Below are 17,577 nucleotides of genomic sequence, written 5' to 3' on the forward strand. Positions count from 1 at the left end.
ACTGAATAATTATGTTGTTCAATTCTGATTAAGATCCAGGTATTATAAATGGCATAAAATTCATAATTCTAGTAGAAAAAGGCTAATTTTGGTCATATATCTTACAAAGTATTCATAGTTACTATTCAATTTAAAAAATTTAATAAGACCTTGGATACTGTATGCAGTGGCAAATGGTTATAGGAATTCTTTATTAAAAAAAAAAGTTCTGTGGGCAATTACATTTTAAAGTTGCCAAAAGAAATCATCATTATTATGACTTTTTACTGGATAACAACTGTAAAAAAAGTAGAATTACTTATCAAAATATTTTATTTTAATAATAATAAGAATAAGAATATTATTAATCATTTTATAATCTATTACTCTTTTATTAATAATAGTAAATTTAAATAATGTTATACTGTATTACTGTATACAATATTCATACCATATAATATAATACATACAGTAGTATAAGTGATAGCTCCCCATGGAAACTTGCCTCTTGTTAAATATAAAAATAATTACATCTTTTTTCATTTATTTATTTTTTGATCTAAGATTAAATCTCGTTATGCAAATTATTAGTTTGAATTTTTATTTATTAATTAATATAATACAATAAATCAATAAAAATATAATATTCATGTTAAATATATAAAGTACTCAAATTTTATTAATTTATTAGATATTAATACTAAAAAAATAATTGTGAAAAAAAAAAAAATTACATGAGATATATATTTTTTTTAATTGCCTTAATTCCTTACTAAAGTTATATGTTTTTGCCAGAATGTTTATGAATTTTTGGCTGGTGATACTAAAATAAAAAACTAAAAAATACAAAAGGATTAGTATGATGGCAACCATATAAACCCTATGAGAAAGTACTATCATGCAAGAGAGCAAGGTGCATAGAGGTACCTCATACAGTCACGAGCTATAGTTGTAAAATATCTACACTATATAAATAATTAATAACTGATAACTAAATCCAAATATCCAATAAATAAATAAAATCTTCATTAAATAAATCTAAAAATCTACACTGTATAAAATAAATCTAACCAAATCTAATAATTAAATAAAATCAACACTAAATACCCTATTTCCTATAAAATAAATTAAAAATCTAAATCCAATAAATAACTAAAATAACTTCACTGAACACTGCCACAATGTTCATCATAAAACAACTATAGAACCTCAGTTTCTCTCAGGCTACAGCTGGTCATTAGCAAAATATAATTTTGCCTAGCAAACAGAGCCATGTACACATGAATTCCTTTCTCTTGTAAGAACATAAAATGATACTTACCAAACCCAGAAGAACCAAAAAAAGAAGTGAAATCCCAAAAAAAGAGATTACCAACCCAAAGAGAGAAGAAGTAAAGTCCCAAAGAAAAGATTACCAACCCAAAGAAAGAAGAAGTAAAGTCCTAAAGAAAAGAGAGGAGCCCAAAGAAAGAGAGAAATTCCAATAGCAATAAATTTTTGCGTGATTGGATTTTATCCCTTTTTCTCATCAAGTTAATATAATTAATTAGTAATTTTGATGTAATATGAATAATATATTTTTCATAATTATGACTCAAATAGTATCATAATTTACATAACAAAATGATCTGATATAATGACTTTAGATATGATTCATAGATATACTGCATTATTGTTGAGTGTTTTTGTCAGGTTAAATCTGAAAGTATAAAGAAATAGATTTTTTTTCGTTTTGAAAATAAAATAATTGTGAGAAAAAAAAATATAATAACGTTATAACGTCAACGCGATTGATTAGTCATGACTCAATGTAAGTCATTAATGGCGCAGTTTGTTATTGTGTTAATCAAATACAAACAACTAGGGTATAGGTATAGTGTAGTTAATACTGGCCGGAGTTAGACAATATTGACTTAGACTTCAGTATATATAAAATCAGTAAATAAGAATTGTGTATATTTCTCTCCAATATTCATCAGTTGTTAAACAAACGAAAAATTGAAGAATACTAATAATCGGTATTGTAACAATTGGAAGGAAATGGTGTTTCATCTACCACGCTGGTCTCACCACTTGAGAAATCTGAAAGTGAAAATATGGAAAATGTTAAAAAGGTAGCTACTTATGTTGCGTGATTGTTGCAATTTCAAGTTGAAGAATTAAAGAGACAAAGTGTTTTACAAAGTAAAATGGCGTTTCTATACTAATGCCTACGGAACTAGTGTTTTGCTCGTCTAAATTATCTATATTAACACAATATCCCAGCATTAACTCTAATCTGATTTCATTTGTCCTTGCATGATTGCGTGTTTTTTTGGGGGGGATTCGTCCGCTGTGATTAGAAATACCAATAAGATATAAAATCCCAAATTCAATTTTCATATTCTTTACTAATAATGTTTTTTACTTAAATCACCGGGGTGGTCATCACCGTTGGCCAGAATTATCAATTTTTACCGGCACTATATTCTTTAATGCTGGTCAATCGTCATAATTTCAGTCATCAGTGATCATCACCCTCGGTGATAATTAGAAAAATTCTTTTTAATAACCTTATTTAAAATAAATAATGCAAATTTGATGATACTTCCAGGAATATTCATCTATATCAGGAACTTTCTACGTTTTTAAATCTTAATGCTGTAATTATCACGCTCGATAAATCCTCAACGATTATGGAATTTAGACGATTTCCATCATTCGGACAATAATAGTTGACATTCTATTTCAATATTCACATTAAACTATCAAGACTTTTTAGACGCTATTGTAACATCATAAGAAAATGAGGCGACATCACTCCATTCATGTCAGAAATTTAGGAAAGGAGTCATCCTTAGCTTCTACTTTACAAAGTTTAATGTGGATGACCACGTGATTCAAGGGTGCTGTAATTTGTGAAGTGCCATTATTGCTTCATCAACTTTGGATGAATAAGGTGTAATGTATTTTTTTTGGGTTAGTAAGTTATTAAAAGAGGAAGTGTATGATTAATTTTCGTGTGTTTGTAAAATTTGCGGAAAATTATTATGTATTTTTTTATGAAAATGGGCTATATAATATACTCAACCTGTTAGATTAAAAATTATGTCAAGGTGTGCTTGATTTGAGAGCTTTTGAGTTATCTGATTATTTCTTTTCGTGTTCATCATATCTTAATGTGCGATATTGCGGTGGGAGGAAATAATGACAAGGATTAGTAGAAGTCGAAAAAGAAAATGTAGCAATTGGATCATTGGTGTTGATCGAGAAATCAGCTTATCATCTAACTGTAATAAGTAATATTTACTTTAATAAAAACATTTGTAATATTACAGCCTCACAGGCGTTCTTAAATGAAGAACGAAAGGAACGACGAGTGTTACTTCACACGTGATATAGTGGATGAAGTTACTCCAGCCAGGAGAAATAGTAAATGAATATTTTTTACGACACGTGATTATTTTCGTTGATCACAGTTTTCATAGTAAAAAAAACGAGATCAAAATTTATTAAGTTTCAATTTGAATTATCATTATTATATTATATCATTAACAAACATTAGAGATTGGTAAATTACGAGATATTTCTACCATTTTTTTTCAAAATTGAAATTTCATTTGAAATCATTATTCCTATTTAAAAAATAAGTCATTATATAAAGAATTATGTAAAAAAAAAAGTTAATATAAAAAAAAATAATTAATTAAACATAATATGCAAAAAAAAATTCTCTATCTCTATCTCTCTATCTTTGTAAGCAAAGGTAGAGTATGAAATTTCAATATAAAAAAGTCATCATCATTTATGAAAAACCTACATTACTAACAAGAGAAGATTCAAGAAGTGGTTGTGTATGTCCTTCTTTACAATTATCAAATGTAAAAGAATTATTAAGAGTTTCAACTAATTCAAGACCAACACACCCAGTGATTTGAAGTAAAAAACTAAAAAATATATAATTTTACATAAAATTATTAACGTGAAAACCATTTCTTACGAATTCTAAATTTCTAATTACATTTCAAAATATAAACATATACTTATTTCTTAAATACAAAAAAAAATAAAATTCATTTTAATAAATTCTATAATACGTAATTAGAGATGAACCATCTACGGCGGGCAGGGAATTAAATGTTCTCGGCTATTTACACAACAATTATTGACCTGCTGTAACTCCTTAACTAAAAATAAATTTGGGATCAAATTTTTTTTGTATATAGAAATAAAGTAAAAAAAAAAAGTTAATTGCTTCTATTAACGTCACTATATTACGTTATGAAGTTCGTTCATTTGAATTCGTGATAAATTGATCAAAGATTTTCTAAAAATAATTTTTTTTAAATACTTTTTTCTCTTAATTATAAAAATTAGAAAAATAATTATCTTCGTAATTAATATTTATACACGAAAAATTGGAACATATGAGGAAATTTGTACAATGATAGATTCTTATTTTTTAAAAAAAAAGTTTCAATGTATTTTACAAACAAACCCGAAGATCCAAAGATCCGAATAAAATTAAAAGCGGATATCAGAATATGTTTGTTTTGTCGTTTGTACAAAAAAATATCTTTCGGATCATGCGAAAGAATTTCCATTTGATTTATTAAATTTTAATCAAATAAAGTTAAGAATTCACCAAAAAAATTAAGAATTTTTTATGATTTTAATTATTCCAATTTTGAGGTTGGAATCGCATTAGGATTAGAACCTGAGATTATAATTTTTTTCGTAAAATAAGAAAATATTTGTTTGTAAATTAACTGCTTATTATTCGCTATCACTTTTTTTTTCAAATCGAGTCTGTTTCCCTTTATTAGGCAATTAAAATTTTTCTAGATCGATAAATTAAAAAAAGTTAGTAAACCACGTGTATTTTAGTAGATTGGACGCAAAAATATCACACTTTTCAATGTTACACAATTCATATTATTTATACAGGGTAATCTAAATATGACAAAATTTTTTTAATTAGATAGACTATTATTTAAAATCAAATTCATATGATGCAACTAATACTAATTTATATAAATTCAATATAAACTAGGCGTAACCTGTCACGTTACGGCAGGGATGATACTTGCCCATCAAGTGAGAGAGTAATAATAGAGGCGATAATAATTATAAGTAATATTTTTATTTTTGTTATAAACTTGATAAAAATATAAAAAAAATCTTATAAGAAAATATTTGGTATTCACATTGGTCTTTTTTTACGAATAAAAATATTTGTAATTGTATGTTATTGTACGGACGTGCTTAATAATGGTATGATGTGGCGCGAACAAATTTATTAACATTTTTGTACTCGTGAACGATCAAATTATACACTTATATCTTATTTGCCGTGCAGTGTGAATAGTAGCGTTCTCAAGCATCTCCCTCAATGTGATTGAATGATGATGTCATTGTGCTCAAGTATCACAATCAATGGAAATATCAATAGAATTAAAAGCTTGAGAAAGCTTTTTTTTTTTAGCTACATGATTTCATTTGGTTACGAATTTTTTCAGATAATTAGACCCACCAAAAACAAAAATTCTACCAACCCGGTTATTGAACCAACTTTTAATACTACTTCTTTTAATGATCTTACAAACATTCATCTCTTGTTGCAACAGCAGCAAAATCAAATTATAACTCTAAGCAAAGCTGTTACGCAACAACAAGAAGTAAAGAAAATTCTTTTTAACAGCAGTGTTTATTTGTATAAAAAGTAAAAGTTTTATTGGTTTTTCATTTTTGTAGGCATCTTCTTCTATTATAATAATTAGGATACCCCTACTGGCTACTGCTATTCCTATTGAGCTTTTGGACAAGTGACCTTACCTTCGCCTATTACTTCTGATACACAAATAGGTTCTAATAAATCAACAAATCGATGGATTTCAGAAGAGGTCCGAATGCTTATTAAAGAGGTTGAACAATGTCAACAAGCCTTACAAAAGGTAAAAGATCAAGAAAAAATGGCAGATAAAATTGTTTCAAATATACAAAACTCTAGTGTTGCAAGTCCTACTTTAAAGGAATGTTCTAAAGCTTCAATACTCAGTTTTAGGCCTTTTTTGCTGAGAAGCTCTCAAGTTCAGATGAGTAAAATATGGAAAAGCTGCATTTGATGTAACTTGAGTAAAAGTTAAAAGGTGTGTATTTGCATTGAAAACTCTATTTTTCTTTTTAAAAAATTCTTGCATTAAAAGTAAAACAATAATTTTTTTACATTGAAGAGAATTTTGTTGAGAATTCATTATTAAAGAGCAGAGCGTGAGGTACAATAACGAAAAAGTGTTATAAAAAATATGTAAAATCGTGTACGAGCTTAAGAATACTCTATCAATTGTAGATCATTGAAGAAAAAAGGTGGTTTGCAACTCATTTGTTTTTTCATCGAAATGGTAACTCTATGATATTTTTTTAGCCAATCAGATCGTTCATCAGTCTATCAATTGAGGTGCTTGAGAACGCTCTAGGTCTAGTAGTTTTTTACTATTATTATAATGGCATTAGTAGGAAATAAATGAAATAAATTACACAATTTATATGCTCATACAAATAACAATGAATTGTGTGCAAGCGTTATACAGTATATGAAATATTATTATTAAACGCAAATTTTATTTATCGCACGAAACAAATGTTGCGGTTACTGTGAAATTTATGATTTATTTATATATTTACAAATTCATTACAAAAACAATTTTGTGTAAGTAGTTTATTGTTACATTGTTACAAAAAAAGTCATTTTTTTTTATCTTAAAAAAGATTCCATTGTAGATTTAAAAAAATTATATCTTCTATTGAAAAAAATGCATATATATTGTTAGCATATCTCAAAGAAATTCATTATAGCAATCTATTGTTATAGAAAAAATAATATCTCATTAATTAATATAAAAAAAAATCCCATAAAAATTAATTATAACGATCTATTGTTATGAAAAAAAAAATTCTCCAGAAAAATTAATTAAAATGATCTATTGTACGGCAATTATCTTTTTCCGAGGGTCTGGTTCATTTCACCGACAATCATTTCACCGACATAAAAAATAAATATTGAATATGAGATATTTTATTATAAAAACTTTTTTGGATATTTAGTTTAGATCTAATAAGTATTAATACTTACTTCCATCTTAGACGGTTAGTAGATAGAATAACATATAGTTATATCTATTGTATTTTTTTATTTTTTTTTATATATGTTATTATAAATTTCATTAAAATAATAAAAGAAATGCGCGTTGCTAACAAATATATATATATTTATATATGTCGGTGAAACGTTTGTCGGTGAAATGATTGTCGGTGAAGTAATTGTCGGTGAGTTAAACGCGACCCTTTCCCGATTCTTATTATTAATAATAATAATATTTTTTAAGCTGCATCAAACTCAATAATAGACTGACATACAGTAATTTACTTATTTATTTATTGTTGGCGTCGCAGCATCGATCTGATCACTGATCCAAACCTAATTGGTAAAAGAATGTATTCGGGAAAGAAAAATTCGGTTTGAAAAAAAAGTCAAACAGAAAAAGGAAAAGGGAAAAAAAAATTCGGATTGGAAAAAAGCAAACCGGAAAAAAACTGAAAACAAAAAATAAAAATAAAAAAATTTGAAAAAATGATGACGAAAAAAAAATTTGGTGAAAAGAAGAAAGAGATCAGTTTAAAAAAGGAAAATTTTCGGAAAAAAAAAGAATCCGAAAAAAAAATAAGTGCCGAAAAAAATTCTGAAAAAAAGGACAAAAATTTGGTCCAAAGACACTCCAAAGACACCGAAAAAAAAATTCAATTTGGGAAAAAAACCAAACCGAAAAAGAAAGAGGAAAAAAAAATGAAAATTTTTTAAAAAACGGAAAAGAAAGAACTGAAAGTAATAGATCGGTTCAAGAAAAAAAAACGAAAAAATTCAGATTGGTTCGAAAAGAAAAATAAATTTCCGATTAAAATTTCATTAACCGGAATTGGATTAGATATACAACACGGACTTGCCGATCAGGCGACTCTTAACTAATAAGGAATACGGATCAGCAATTCAAAATTAATTCATACAAACTAATGTAAACGTTACAGTTGCACGTATATTTTTGTGATATGAAATTGTCCGTTTTCCTGTTCTCTATGTATGAAATTATGAATAGCAATAACATTATCGTCGATCGGACACATTGGAATTATGTAATTATGTTGGGAAATTTATGAAATTTATCAAACCGAATAACCGATGATCGTCAACATGCATAATTATATAATTACCGTTTGTTTCGACTTTTATAAATTACTTAAAAGTTGAATTACATAAATTACTTGAAATATAACATTATGAACTCAGATAATAATACATTTAATCCTACGCCAAGATTAAAATCTAGTCCTGTACCTGTTTTATTTATTCCTTTTAAAAATGATGAGAACATATGTAATTATTGTGGAAATAAATACTCTGTAACACTTGAATTTAAACAAAAAAATTGTAAAAATTGTTTATTTTGGTATAATAAATATACAACGGGCAATTATACATATTTGGATACATATATAACTACAAATAATGTTCAGTGTATCAAACATGAAGTAAATAGGAATAATTTTAATACAATGAATATTCAAGAATGGTGTGAATATTGTTCTGAGGTTTCATATTTTAGACAAGTAATTCCAAATATTTTGTCATTCAATAATAGCTATTTATCACTGTTTTGTACTCATGACAAAGTATATTGTGAATTATGTGATAAACGATGGTCATCATATTTATCTAAGAATGGCCAAGATTGTTATCAATTTTTTTCTGGATGGGTTAAATCAACTTTGACAAAAAAGTCTATTTCAATTCTAAATTTGCCATGGTGGGATAATTGTAATAAATGTTTAGTTTGTGAACTAGAATTAAAATACATACACCAACATTCAGAATCTTATTATCAAAAATGGTGTTCTAATTGCTGTGTAATTTATACTGGATGTAGATATTGTTTAACAACAAATATTATTTTTGGAATTACGGACCAATCTCAATGTATGAAATGTAAAAGGATATTATTTATTATTATTGATATTACAAATATGTTCAGTGGAAATTATATCATAGATGAATTTCTTGCTTCTACAATATTTGACAATAATGAACAACATTCGATTGCTGATTATATGAATAATAATACAAATATTATTCCATTTGAAGTATATAAATTTATTATAAAACATTTGCGTACAATAAGACTAAAAATAAAATGGATTCCATATTCTCAAATTACAAATTTAAGGAAAATAGCAGAAGGAGGATTTAGTATTGTTCATAAAACAACTTTGGTTGATGGTTCGTCTGATAGAGATGTTGCTATAAAAAAATTACGTGATTCACAATATTTTTTAGATGAAGTAATATTTAAATATTAATATTTTGGATTTTGTAATATATTTAAAATTTAACTAAAATATTTATAATTTATTAGTTAAAATCATTTTGTCAACTTAATAAAGCTTACGGTGTGATTATGTGTTATGGTATTACACAAGATCCTGTAACAGAGGAGTATATGCTGATAATGGATTATGCAGAAGGTGGAGATTTACATAGTTATTTGAAAAAGAATTTTATAAACATTACATGGAATGACAAATTAAATATTATCGAGGGTATTTCATTTGGGTATGTATATATATTTAATGTATAAATATGTTGAACCAATTAAAAATAGTTATGCAATAAGAATTTAACTTAAATAATTATGACGTATTATAAGTTTATATAATTCATATGATCTTTTTTATTTTAAAAGTTTTATTTTCCCAGGATTCATTACTTTTATTTTTCGAAAAATAAATATTTTCTCCATAATGGAATATAATAATAGTGAAATGTCTGATAGTTCTTCCAATTCCAATGGTGGTTCTTTTATTAATTGTGAAAAGGAATCTACATTGAAAAAAATTGCAGAACTTAAAAAAAAAATTATGAAACTTGAAAATACTTCTATGAAAAAGGAAAAGACAAAGAGAAAATCGAACCAAGAACTTGTAGATAAAGAATCTTTTGCCATAACAAATAAAACAAAAGGATTATCAAATCAAAGTCGTTTAAAGGATAAATCTTTTAATAATAAATCAAATAATAAAAGTCAGCCAACCCTCTCTGAAGAAGATGATACTGAATTTTCTAGTGATGAACCTAAACAGGTGGCAATTATTTTAAATATAACATTTTATTGTTATTTTTATTTATTATTTTAAAATATATAATAGCCAATTTTCAAAAAGAAAAATATAAATTATCAAAAGATTCCTTCTTTTCTTCACATTCCAAAAAGGATTTGGCATGGTTATATGGTAATATGGTACATGTTGTTTAATTTACATTAAATTTTTGTAAATAATCTAACTTTAAAAAATTATAGGAATCTATGAGGCTTATTGTAGCTGAAAAACTTTATCATTTATTTTCAACTATTGAATATCGTGATATGCCAATTATTGAAATTAATAAATGCATTGACAAGGTAAATAAACTTATATTTTGTTTAATTGACTAGTTTAATGCAATATTATTTATTTTGCTTTAGTTTTGCAAAAAAAATCCATCCTTTCCAGAAACTGTTAGTGATTGGGCGGAACGTGAGATGATTTGTCAACATATAAATTATAGACGTAAGTTTATCTTAATTTAATATTGTTTTGTCATTATTCTGCTATTTTACTAAAATTTTCAACATTTTATAGGGTCAATTCTTAATCTTAGTGAAATGCATAAGACAAATATTTCTGTTAATAAAGCTAAGATCTGAAAACCAAATGGTAATAGTAAAAGAGCCAAAAAAGGAAATGAACTATTAACAAAAAATCGTGGTAATTTTTAATTTTGATGAAATATTTTAAAATGAATCAAATTAATAACATTACTACCAATCAAACAGAACCATTATTGGTATCCAACAGCCTGAATATAGAAAGTTTGGAAAGGCTTGATAATAATAAATCTTTACCGAGTAAGAGTAAGCTCATAGATTCTTTAATACATATGTAATCAACTAAATATATAAAATACATTACAATAGAATTATTAGAAGCCGTTGATGTCTCCCCAGCTTATTCTAAACGTCCTGGCCATAAACATAAAATAACACAATCATCTGATAAAGAAGAAGCCATTGAAGACGTTGAAGTTGTAAGAATTCCTCCAGCAAAATGTCCTGGCCCTGTAAAAAAAAAAATGTCCGGAAATTGTAGCTAAAACATCCGTAAAATGTCCGTATGTCCGGAAAACGTCCAGAAAATTGCAATATTCTGGACACTTTCTGGACGCTGGGTCTGAACCCTCCTAGACATTTTCTGGACATTTTCTGGAAAATGGAAATTTTCCAATGTCCGGAATATTGCAATATTCTGGATATATTCCAGACAAATAAACATTTTCCGGACGTTTTTAGCTACAATTTCCGGACATTCTTTTTTTATAGGGTGGTCGTAAACGTAAGATAACACAGCCATCTGATGATGAAAAAGGTGTTGAGGACGTTGAAACTATCAGAATTCCTTCAGCAAAACGTCCTGGTCGTAAAACTAAAGCAACACAGCCACCTGATGATGAAAAAGGTGTTGAGGACGTCGAAACTATCAGTTTCTCCAGCAAAACATCCTGGTCGTAAAACTAAAGCAGCACAACCACCTGATGATGAAAAAGGTGTTGAGTACGTCGAAACTATCAGAATTTCTCCAGCAAAACGTCCTGGTCGTAAAACTAAAGCAGCACAACCACCTGATGATGAAAAAGGTGTTGAGTACGTCGAAACTATCAGAATTTCTCCAGCAAAACGTCCTGGTCGTAAAACTAAAGCAGCACAACCACCTGATGATGAGAAAGGTGTTGAAGATGCTGAAACTATCAGAATTCCTCCAGCAAAACATCCTGGTCATAAATGTAAAGCGGTATAACATTATTTAATATATTTATCTATGTATTTGATATTTTATAAATTAGTACATATTTAATATATTATACTTTAATATATTACATTCTATATAATTTATACATATGTAAAACAAAATATATACAAATGTATTTCGAATGCTAAATAAAAGTATTACGAGTTTGCTACAAATCATTTACAAATTTTGTATAAATGGATGCTCATAATTGTATTAAACTTGTTATGTTAAAATATATTACATTTTTTATACGAAAATTTGACAAATACTTTTTACTGGGTATACGAGTTTAACATTATACAAATTTAATTATTAAAAAAAATTAATGAGTTTACTTATTAAAGTATATATTACATGAATTGATTTATTAAAAAAATTATATACCCGAATTTATTAAATTTTTTTACTAAAAAAATTGAATTTATTTATTAAAAAAAAACATTATATAAATTTATTTATTAAAATAAAAGCATTATATACTAAAAAAAAATTATTTATCAAAAAACATTAATAAAAAAAAATGTGGACATAGAATTGTCCAAATTTGATTCGTGTGAAATAAATTTTATTGAATAATTTTATTTTTGAATATGAATATAAATTATAATATACGTTTTATGTAAAATTTTTAAAAAGTTTACTACAGCATGGTTAGAAACTGAAAAAAATTTTTAAAAAAAAATTGTTAAATGTTTTTTATAAATTAAAAAAATTCATAATATTTCTTTTTTTAAAGCCAATTACAAGGTTATTATTAAGAGCTGATCCGCCTACGAATGACAGAAAATTACTATATAAATTTGGGGTGAAGTTATTATAAAAATGCCAAAATTGGCTAAATTTTATGGGCTATAAAAACCGCAGATCATCATGCTGTGGCACCAAAATTCACATGATGATTCCTTAAATGTCAAAGATAAAAAAAACAAAAAAAAATTGAGAAATTTATTTATTTGTTCAAAACTTTACTTTGAGGCAGCGTCAGATTTGACAGGTGTATATATATATATGCGAGAATTTCAAGTCATATATTACGTTATTTTAACAAATATGAACACTTAAAATTATGTTCTCATGTATTTTATACGTTTAAAACTACTTGTTTTATATAATTCTAATATTTTCTCTTGCTTTTAGTTCACATGTTACTATGATCTCTTTCTATTTTCATGAGGAGTAACCTGTAAATTAATTTCAAATGGTGGAAGTTTTGGTATATATATTCTTATCTAGTTTTTCAATTTGAGTGCATCACACAAACTCTTAGCATTAGTTTGCAAATTATTATTAGCTTTTTGAAAGTGTTGTAACAATAATATAAAAAAAAATAACATACAATTACCAGAACAATAGGTAATAATGGCTTTTTAGAAGGATTTATATAGCAGATATGTTATTTTAAGTTAAATTTTTCATTTAGATCTTTTCTATTTGTACGTTAGTTACGCTTGTTTTTAGCCAAAAAACCATCACTTTGACAATAATATTTGAGTAATTTTCATGCGTGAAGCAATTTTTACTGAATAATGAATATTTAAGACATGGTAGGTGTCAGATTTTAGCGTTTATTGTGAGTTTCTATGTGAAAATTTTTTCTCGATATTTTTCTTGGCATTTTTAAGTTTCATCACATGACTTGGTACCACAACATGATTTGTGGTGATTTTGATTGGCAAAATTTGCCTATTTAGTTTATTTTTTGCAATAAAATTTCCCCCGAATTTATATAGTAATTTTCTGTCGATCATAGGCGGATCGGATCTTAAATCAAAATGCAAAAAAACAATAAATTAAATTATTTTAGATGAAAAAAAAATGAAATAAATTATTTATTTATTTCAAATAAAAATTAAATTATATACTGTATTTATTACCAATATTATTGTTTCTGCAAATAAGTGTTAAAATTTATGGTATATATCCTACTCTTAGTAAGGGCGGGTCACCGGCCCTAGGGTATGACTCTAGTTATTCTTTTATAAAGAATTAAGAGAATGCATGATCGCAGTTAATTTTATTATTTATTAGTAGTTTCAAGTAATATACAAGTCATGCTAATATCGCATAAATTATCTACCTACTACTTTTAGTATCTTGTGCTGAAGTTGGTTAAAAAAACTTCAATAAACATTAAATCTTTAAATCTTCTAAAATAAAAAAAACGTATAAATAAATAATAAATAATTATTCAATAGTAAAAAAAAAATCGATATATGAACAACATTTACCTAATTCATCTGAATCTTCTCTTGATTCAATATTATCTTTTCCTTCATCAATCACAATTATTGAACTTAATTCTCCTTGATCTAAAATTTCATTTAATTTTGCATAATGATCGATTTTTCTGCTTATATAACAGGATAATGGATGATTCTCTATAATAGTAGGTACTATAATGATAAAAAAAAATTTTTTCATTATCAAAAATAATATAATATAAACTTTAATTTTAAAAAAAAAAATAACTTTCTTACCCGGTACTGATTTTCTCTTATCATAGTCCATTTCCATAAGATATTTTGCCGACCATACATCAAATATTTCTGATAATTCTTTCGCAGTTGGTCTTTTATTAGGATCATTATCCCAACATCTTTTCATTAATTCTACATAATCAGGTTCTGTGCCTTCTATAATTTCTGGTCTATGTCCTTTACATATTTGTAAAGAAAGATCAAAATCATGAGGAATATCATGAAATGCTGAAACTCCTGATGTAAACTCCCACATAATAACACCGAAGCTATAAATATCTGAAGCTTTAGTATATGGTTTTCCACGTAATACTTCTGGTGCCATATAAGGAATTATTCCATAAATATCCTTGGAATTAATTGATTGATTATATTGTCTACTCTGTCCAAAATCACTTATATATATATGGAATTCATCTTTTAAGAGCAAGTTTCCGTTATGTAAATCTCCATGAGTCATACTAGACTTGGATAAAGCTGAAAGTGAACATGCTATTTCGTATAAATTATGATATTTATCATTTGGATTATATTTTTTTATTAATAAATTATCTCTTAAACTCCCTCTCTTCATTTCTTCTAATACGACCATATAAACTTTTGTTACTGGATCTTGAGTTATCCCAAACACTCTCACAAAATTTGCATAGTTATTTATAGCTGAATATAAAAATTCTAAATAATTTTCCCACTAAAATATTAATATGTTAAATTAAGATGTTAGTATGAACTTTTTTATAGGATTATCTAAAATGGAGTAAATTGCCGAGCATGAAAAGTGACAAATATTCTTTATTATGATCATGCGATTTAACTCCGCTTAGACGTCCCTTTTTATGTACTCAAACTCAAGTTGATTTGCACTCGAGCGAAATTTTTTATTCGAATTTCGAAGAACATACTGACCGGACATTTTGTTATTCCAGTCAGCATTATGTCGTTTTGACTCAAGTTTAAGCTCTATTTTTTTTTATAAAACTAAATTACTTACCTCATTTAAAGAATCCTCGTTAATATTATTTAAGCTCTTAAGAACAACATGAAATCCGACCTTTTCATCTTCCTTGAGAGTTAAGTCAATATTATTTTTTTCATTTCTATAATCTAAATAATCTTCTTCTTCAAGTTTATAACGATTTCTATCCCAACAATTTTCGCTATCATTCCAACAAATTATATATCCATCTAACCAAATAGCCTTGTTAATAGTACTAAAACCACCTTTTGTGAGATATTTTACATTTATTAATCTCGTATATGGAATCCATTCTATAACTTCCCAATGATTTCTCGCTTTTGATTGAGCTCTTCTAACAAAATCATTTATACTTTCATTCTCACTTGTCCATTCAAATAGTTTAAATTGTTCTGAACAACAACTTTGACACCAATCATGGTCAGTTTTTGGCTTTCTACATTTATTACAATGGCCAAATTCTTCGTTACGTATGGCTGTTTCATAATAAGATCTATTATGGCAGATTTCATTTGATTCTTCGATACTTTTGGCCATATTTCAAGAAGGTTCAGAGATTATTAAATACTAGGCTTTTTTATATAACAGGTAATACAGTAACATTTTCATTTTTTCAAAATAATGAGCACTTCTATTTATATTTTGGAATGCACCTCTGTTACGCCAATCCCGGTGACAAATAACGGGTGACAAATAAATTTTTGGTACGAAAAAATTCTAAGTCCCTCAAGTCCCTAGTGTTTTTGAACTCGTGGCTGCACGTGATCAGTGACGCGTAAACATCATGCCTTCCTATTATAGTAATGATCAGCGTAACTTGTTATTAATAATAAATCATTTCTTTTTTTGGAAATCCATTTTCGGTAACACTGAAATGAAACATGAACCCTATTTTTGTATAGTTTTTGTTTACAGGGTTGCGGAAAATAATGATAAAATCACGTGATTTGATCTTTCAATAATATTTGTAATTTTTAACCTAACACGTGAGCTATAAAATAAATAAATAAAAAGTCATAAGATCAGCTAAAAAAATTTTTTTATCCATTTTATTAAAGGATTTGCTTTTTGTGGGTGTTTTTCAACACTTTTTTTTAAATAAAATACGAATAAGAAAGGATGGAAAGGGGGAAGGAAAGAGGAGAAGGAATGAAAGGAAATAAAATGGGAAAAAAAGGAAAGAAAGGGAAATAGCAAGTAAAAGAGGAAGAAAAAATAGGTTAAAACAAACTGCGGTAGGGCTTTTTCCCGATATGGAATTTTTTTTTTATTATTAAAGTACGTAAATTTAGCATTGTTAGCATTGTTTGCAAAGTAGATGGTTTAATTTCTCTTATACTTATTTTTGATAAGTAATAAATAATAACTGAATTGTATCGTCAAATAATATTTTCTACATCGAAAAAATCCCTTGAATTTAATTTTTGATAATATTTACCCACTTATTCAAGATATTTCTTTTAAAGTATTACAACTTCGAAAAAGCGTGTCATCAACGGCTTCACAAGACCGTCTGATATCACATTGTCACATGTTTTATTCTAAATCGTTGACAAATCACAGGTTTCTACAATGTATATCAACGTCGGTCAAATTTCTACATGTTATATTGATTTAAAAAAAATAATAATAATTTTGTAAATATATTTAATATAATATTTTATTTCTTTATTTAATAATAAAAAAAGTTGAAAGAAAAAAAAATAAAAAAAAATTGGGGAAAGAAAAAGGATGAAGAAAGAAATCGGTTTAAAAAAAAGGGAAATTTCTGAAAAAAGAAATCCGAAAAAAAATAAGTACTAAAAAAAATTCAGACAATAATTCAGTCCAAAAAGAGTGAAAAAAAAATTTTTTAAAAATAATAATACGGTCTAAAAAAAAGATCGAAAAAAAAATAATATAAAAAAAATTGGTCTTAAAAGACCGAGACAATAGGATTATTTAATAAAAAAAAAAAATTTTCAAAAATTAAATGAAATGGGAAAAGAATGAGAAAAAATAATTTTTCGGTTTAAAAAAAAAACTAAACCGAAAGAAGAAAAGGGACGAAAAATTTTTCGGTTTGAAAAAAATGAAATCAAAAAAGCTAATTAATAATCAAAAGATTAACTGTTAAAATTTCATTAACTGAAATTGGATTAGTTAATTGGAATGCACATGGATCGAATAGTTTTTAACCATAAATAGATCAGGCGGATGCATGTCATGGGTTTTAATTAAAATTATTTATCA

At 26.4% G+C, this 17,577-nt stretch overlaps 3 protein-coding genes across 3 annotated transcripts; 2 read left to right on the plus strand and 1 right to left on the minus strand.

The window, feature by feature from the left end:
* Positions 1-8,289: 8,289 nt before the first annotated feature.
* OCT59_000144 (uncharacterized protein) lies at positions 8,290-10,751 on the plus strand (the record flags this gene model as incomplete). The annotated part of the gene is made up of 7 exons (XM_066138623.1): positions 8,290-9,348; positions 9,423-9,619; positions 9,750-10,146; positions 10,213-10,296; positions 10,365-10,466; positions 10,530-10,614; positions 10,687-10,751. The coding sequence occupies 7 exons, from the start codon at positions 8,290-8,292 to the stop codon at positions 10,749-10,751; spliced, it is 1,989 nt and encodes a 662-aa protein (XP_065988102.1).
* Positions 10,752-10,843: 92 nt separating this feature from the next.
* OCT59_000145 (uncharacterized protein) lies at positions 10,844-11,898 on the plus strand (the record flags this gene model as incomplete). The annotated part of the gene is made up of 4 exons (XM_066138624.1): positions 10,844-10,958; positions 11,022-11,164; positions 11,424-11,559; positions 11,621-11,898. 4 exons carry the CDS (start codon positions 10,844-10,846, stop codon positions 11,896-11,898), a joined length of 672 nt encoding a protein of 223 aa, XP_065988103.1.
* A 2,124-nt stretch (positions 11,899-14,022) lies between these two features.
* OCT59_000146 (uncharacterized protein) lies at positions 14,023-15,882 on the minus strand (the record flags this gene model as incomplete). The annotated part of the gene is made up of 5 exons (XM_066138625.1): positions 14,023-14,039; positions 14,121-14,285; positions 14,370-14,546; positions 14,832-15,060; positions 15,361-15,882. 5 exons carry the CDS (start codon positions 15,880-15,882, stop codon positions 14,023-14,025), a joined length of 1,110 nt encoding a protein of 369 aa, XP_065988104.1.
* Positions 15,883-17,577: the final 1,695 nt, after the last annotated feature.

This window comes from Rhizophagus irregularis, chromosome 1 (assembly GCF_026210795.1).
Source record: "Rhizophagus irregularis chromosome 1, complete sequence".
Taxonomy (NCBI): Eukaryota; Fungi; Glomeromycota; class Glomeromycetes; order Glomerales; family Glomeraceae; genus Rhizophagus; species Rhizophagus irregularis.